Raw genomic sequence first — 2,586 nt, 5'->3', positions numbered from 1 at the left:
TGATTGTCCCATACCGGACTTCAGCAATGGCTAGTGTCACTATGATCCCTTGTTTGGCTTACTAAAATCTGTCAATTATTTATTCACAGAGTTGAAAATACGATTGGACGGCTTCACTCCTGTCAAAAGAGATCTCCGTTGCCGATTGGCCCATTGCACGTGTGAGTAGACTCACGTGCTTCCGGTTAGTCTGGGAAAAAAGGTGTGTTAGTGGCAGAGCAATTTTAGGAGAATTTCCGAAGATCGAAGCCCTGTAGATTAGGGAAAGGCTGGGACTACGAGACTGCGCGCAATGTATTGTCAGTCTTGTCAAGCGGCCAGATTATGACAATTGGAGACCTAGACTTGCACGATGGCGTCAATTTAGAAAATCAAAGAGTCAAATCCGGGAAAGGTGTTTAATATCAGCAGATACTGTTGTTTTTCCTTCATATCTGGATACAAATATTGACCAACAAGTGGAATTCGGCGTGGAGAGAACGTCCCCGGGCTGAACTGGTCTCCAGTCATGGAGCAGCAAAAGGATCAAAACAGCCAGGATTCGAGCGAGGGAGAGAGCGTTTCCCTTTCCCCGAATATGCCGTCTCCGCCAATTTTACCTCACCAGGCGGTGCAGCAAGCTCACAGAACAACCAACTTTTTTATCGATAATATTCTGCGGCCAGACTTCGGGTGCAAGAAGGAGAGTGGTAACAGGGAGCGTCCACAGACCGCCGGCAGGGATAGCGTCAGTCTTCTGAGATTAAGGCCGTCTCATCCCACGATATTATGCCAGGATTCAAACGGCAGCAGTGACAGCACTTCTTCCTCGTCCTCCGCTTCATCTTCGCCATCCTCCAAGCAGAGCTCGGCGACACCAGAGCAAGGGAATGGAGCTAACACGACAAAATACGACGAGGGCACTACGTCGATCGTAGTCGTAAATAAAACCGGAGCTGGTAAAATTAAAGAAGCGCAGCCGCTGCTATGGCCTGCCTGGGTTTACTGCACCAGATATTCAGACAGACCATCATCTGGTAAGGCAGAATGTTTATACATTTGTTTTTGCAATTAATGTGAGCACCTAATCAAAGTGTTCAAGAACACACACATGCAGATCTCGAGAGAGAGAGAGAGAGAGAGAGAGAGAGAGAGAGAGAGAGAGAGAGAGAGAGAGAGAGAGAGAGAGAGCACTTTCATCAGATAGCACCCTTAAATGTGTGTTACATATTATGTATATATTTGTTTATGCTTATATTTACCTTGAAAGAAAGTCTTTGATTACTTTTAATTGTTTTTGTAAGCCCATGCGCTAGATCAGTATAACAATTTTTTATTGTATTTATTGAGCAAAATAAAGTATTCGTCTTGCATACTTGGATTCCAAATGATTTTTTAGTGGAAAATACAATCAGAAATATATATATATATATATATATATATATATATATATATATATATATATATATATATATATATATATATATATATATATCCTCCTCCTGGCTTAGTAACAGAATAATACATCCATAAATAAATAAATAAATATAAAGAAGCTGAACCCCATGGAAATAATGACAAACAATTAAGTGGACTAATTTAGTGGCAATTATGATTTTAAACACTCTCACCGAATAGCAGGGGCCATTTGGCTGCAACGTTTCAAAAGCGTTACCCACATTGAAATTTAATATGTCTTAAAATATCTTATTAAAGGAGTCACACATTTTCTCTCGTTGTTGCGTCCGTGTCTTTTAAAATTATTATAAATTGCTTCCTTATTATATTCATTAGAAGTTATAAATCCAAAGTACAAAGTATGATTTTTTTTATTTATTTAAGTAGCTATAATGCTGATTCGGCCTACATCCCTGCAGTAGTTATAATTGTCAGAATTGTTAAGGTTGTGCTTATTGTTAAAGAAATCTCAATATTAACAGTAATGCAAGTTCACAGGTACCGGATATGTTTTTATTCCACGTGTTTATGCTGCCTTTAACACGAGCGTTTGAAAAGATTGATAGAATATGCCAACGATTTGCTGCAGCAAACCGTTGTGAAAGTTATACATATGCAAACAAACCGTTAGAGCAGACGTCTAGAACCTGCAAACCGACATAGAGGGTGATGGAAAGTTAGAGAAAAATATTGATTGACCGATTGAGCAATCAATCTCCACACCAGAGACGTCTTCGATTTCAAATCAGGAAATATAAACCTTAGTGCTCCTCGATAATGTTCATTTAATTGTAGTTTTTATATTCGCATTTCTAGCACCAGCCTGTCGATAATACATATGGAAAACTGCTTTATGAACGCCTGGATGTCGTACTTGTGCATTTTGTTGTTGTTGTGTTCTCATTCTGATCAACCCGTTTGCCTTTATTTTGATCCATAATTGTTTTGCATATAGCTATACTGGAAGGCTTGTATAGATCATATTCATAGTTTTATCTTCCTCTCATTGTGCCTGACATGCTATATTCCCATTGAAACAAAATGCGATATTTGTTCATGGTAAACTGTGTAAAACTGGCACGCGACTGATACTGTACGCAGACGTGTGACAGAAACGAAGAATGTTATGTATAACCCACATACAGACAA

At 39.1% G+C, this 2,586-nt stretch overlaps 1 protein-coding gene across 1 annotated transcript in view; it reads left to right on the top strand.

Annotated features, from left to right (window-relative positions):
- Positions 1-508: 508 nt before the first annotated feature.
- The window catches only part of LOC133125083 (homeobox protein engrailed-1-B-like), a 3,877-nt gene continuing 1,799 nt past the window's right edge, over positions 509-2,586 (top strand). The window contains exon 1 of the mRNA XM_061236800.1: positions 509-1,016. Coding sequence (XP_061092784.1) covers positions 509-1,016 — 508 coding nt within the window. The remainder of the gene's footprint in view (positions 1,017-2,586) is intronic.

The sequence above is a fragment of the Conger conger genome, chromosome 3 (assembly GCF_963514075.1).
Source record: "Conger conger chromosome 3, fConCon1.1, whole genome shotgun sequence".
NCBI lineage: Eukaryota > Metazoa > Chordata > Actinopteri > Anguilliformes > Congridae > Conger > Conger conger.
This window is presented reverse-complemented; position numbering and strand designations above follow the sequence as displayed.